Below are 2,533 nucleotides of genomic sequence, written 5' to 3'. Positions count from 1 at the left end.
ATTGATGGCCCTTCTCTTGCTTCCCACACCATCGAATTAAGTTGCGAAACAGGTTAGTATTGGTCCCTATTATGGCTGATAACTGTCCATTATCCCCCGGAGAGTCAGGGCATACCAATGCTATCAATGGAATTGTTTCATTAGGGGTGATCAGCCCGGGTTCGAAAGAAATTTGGGTAATAATATACCCTAAATAGGGGTACTTTTGTTCGCTTAATCCCCATACAGTAAGGCCACTAAGGGGTTGAATGAAGACGTCAGCCAAATGTTCCCGATACCAGGATTCAAATACTATAGACACTTGCGACCCGCTGTCCATTAATATTGTACAATCTTGGCCGTTAATCATAGCCTTGATGAGTGGGGCAGGCCCCATAAGACTTTCTGGGATATTGTCTACCCACTGTGCACTCCCCATCGCTCGAACATTTAGAATCGGGGAGCCTGTGAGGGGGTCACAGCACTCCCACTGAAGTTTTCCAGTTGGTGATCTGGTGGTGGAGGGGTGTGAGTTGTATTTCCTCCCCAGCCGCTTCCAGTGCCGGGACATTCAAAGGACCTATGTCCTGGCTGACCACAGCTATAGCATATAATGTGATTCCTACTCCTACTTCCCTGAGTCATTCCCCGTCCTCTCATGACAGGCCATCCTGTATTAGACTGTGGGCTGGATTGTAGAGCAATCAGCTGATCGATCTTTTTATTTTGTTCCTCAATCAGCTTCAAAAGCCTCTCATCCATTTTAGGGGGGGATGGAGTAGGTAATACCACCTTCACTCTTTTTATATTTTTTTCTCGGGTATCTATCTGAATCTCTTCTAATTTAACCTCTTTGACCAATTCAGTGAGAGTAGGCGGAGGTCCCCGAGCCATTGTGCATCGTAATCGCTGGGCCACCGGATGGTTAGTCATGGCTCCTTTTAACACCTGTCTCATACGTCGCTCATCTACGGCCCCCTTTTCAATGCCTCCTTTGTCGACAATCTGGTAGATTAGTCTATCCACCCTATAAATATAGTGGGTCAACGTCTCCCCCGGCTCCTGGTACGTCCTATTTAGTCGAGCTAACAAATCACCCACATCCTCGAGTGTTCCATACGAGAAGTCCAGAGCTTCGATGTAATCCTTTAAAGTGGCTGTTGTTTTACTCCTCCTAGTAGCCTGAATTACCCGCATAGCAGGTCCCCGTAAACTCTCTACTATTCTCTGCTTTTTTATATGCTCTGGGCAATGCCATTCTTCCGAATGCTGAATGGCAGCCTCTCGCCAAGTGTCATAAGTCTCTTCTCCAGCCGGTACTGGTGTAATTCCCGAGAATATTCTGAGTCTACGGTATCCTCCCTCATAATGCCAACGCTCCAGTTGACTGACCATCTTGTCTACGACCGCCTCTACTCCTGTTCCCGAGACATCCTCCTTATTCACTGAAGACTCTTGGGGGTCAGCAGTAGGCGGGGAATCCACTACCAGTAGGGGCCCGGTACCTGAATCACCTCCCGATAGGGCCTCAGCTGCTACCATCTCCTCCCCTTCAGGCCATATCACTTGTACTTTCCCTCCAACAGCCCCTTCCACTACTACCATGAGGGGGATTAAAGTCTTATCCAATGGGTTCCTATTACTAATCAATATAGCATAGGTATCCCCAGATTGTCCTTTCCACCGATCCACCACACAGGGCTGACTGATGCCATAAAAGTTTCCCACTGCACTTACCGCCAAGTCATCATTAACTGCGTTAAGCGGTCCAATAAGAACAAAACTGCATATAGGTTCCACTCCCTTCTCCCTACACCATCTGTATATATCCGTCACAGTTACCTCCTCCATGACCCACTTGTTACCAGAACTCATGAGTGGGTGTTATCTTTTGTCGGGATCTCAGCAGTGCCTCCAAATGTAACCCCTTTCTACTCGTTATTCCCTTGGGGAAGTAAGGTTACCACTAATTACAACTAAAGTGTGCCTCCACCCAAGCGGTTTTGATGTGGGCTAGCTTGGGAAAGCCCTTAGGATAAAATGTTACTAATTTTAGTATCCCGTAAGAGTAGTACAATATATATATTATTACTTTAGCCTTATCTAGGTTCTTCACTTTTGTCTTTCAGACAAGTACCAGTTAGCGTCTCCGGAATCCCGAGCTACAGGTAAGTCAAGTAAATAGGAATACCACACAACCAACCACTTTTAGTACATATATTTTATCTGTTCACCAGTATAAATATATCACTATAAACATTTCAATACTTATATACTCTATGTGTATACAATAATGTCTGCATGCACTACAAAAAAAACATGTGAAACCGGTTATAAAGAAAAAAAACCTTGGGACCCCACAATATTACATATAACCGTTATTGGGGGTGACAGGACTACACTTATTATTATTATGTTCCCTACCCTCAAATGTTTCGTAGGTGCACACGTTGGGGCCCTGGAGAATATGATAAATAGTAGCTGAGAGCGTTGGGTTGACGATGATAATTAGATATTCCACTGGCTATATAGTTTCCACAAATTGTTGAAGTTC

At 45.0% G+C, this 2,533-nt stretch overlaps 1 protein-coding gene across 1 annotated transcript; it reads right to left on the bottom strand.

The window, feature by feature from the left end:
- Nucleotides 1-429: 429 nt before the first annotated feature.
- On the bottom strand, nt 430-1,854 carry LOC134958749 (paraneoplastic antigen Ma3 homolog). The gene has a single exon (XM_063941492.1). The coding sequence runs from the start codon at nt 1,852-1,854 to the stop codon at nt 430-432; it is 1,425 nt and encodes a 474-aa protein (XP_063797562.1).
- Between the last annotated feature and the right edge of the window lie 679 nt (nt 1,855-2,533).

Source organism: Pseudophryne corroboree, chromosome 9, assembly GCF_028390025.1.
Source record: "Pseudophryne corroboree isolate aPseCor3 chromosome 9, aPseCor3.hap2, whole genome shotgun sequence".
In the NCBI taxonomy this organism is placed as follows: Eukaryota; Metazoa; Chordata; class Amphibia; order Anura; family Myobatrachidae; genus Pseudophryne; species Pseudophryne corroboree.
Note: the sequence above shows the minus strand (reverse complement) of the source record. Positions and strands in the feature narration are given on the sequence as shown.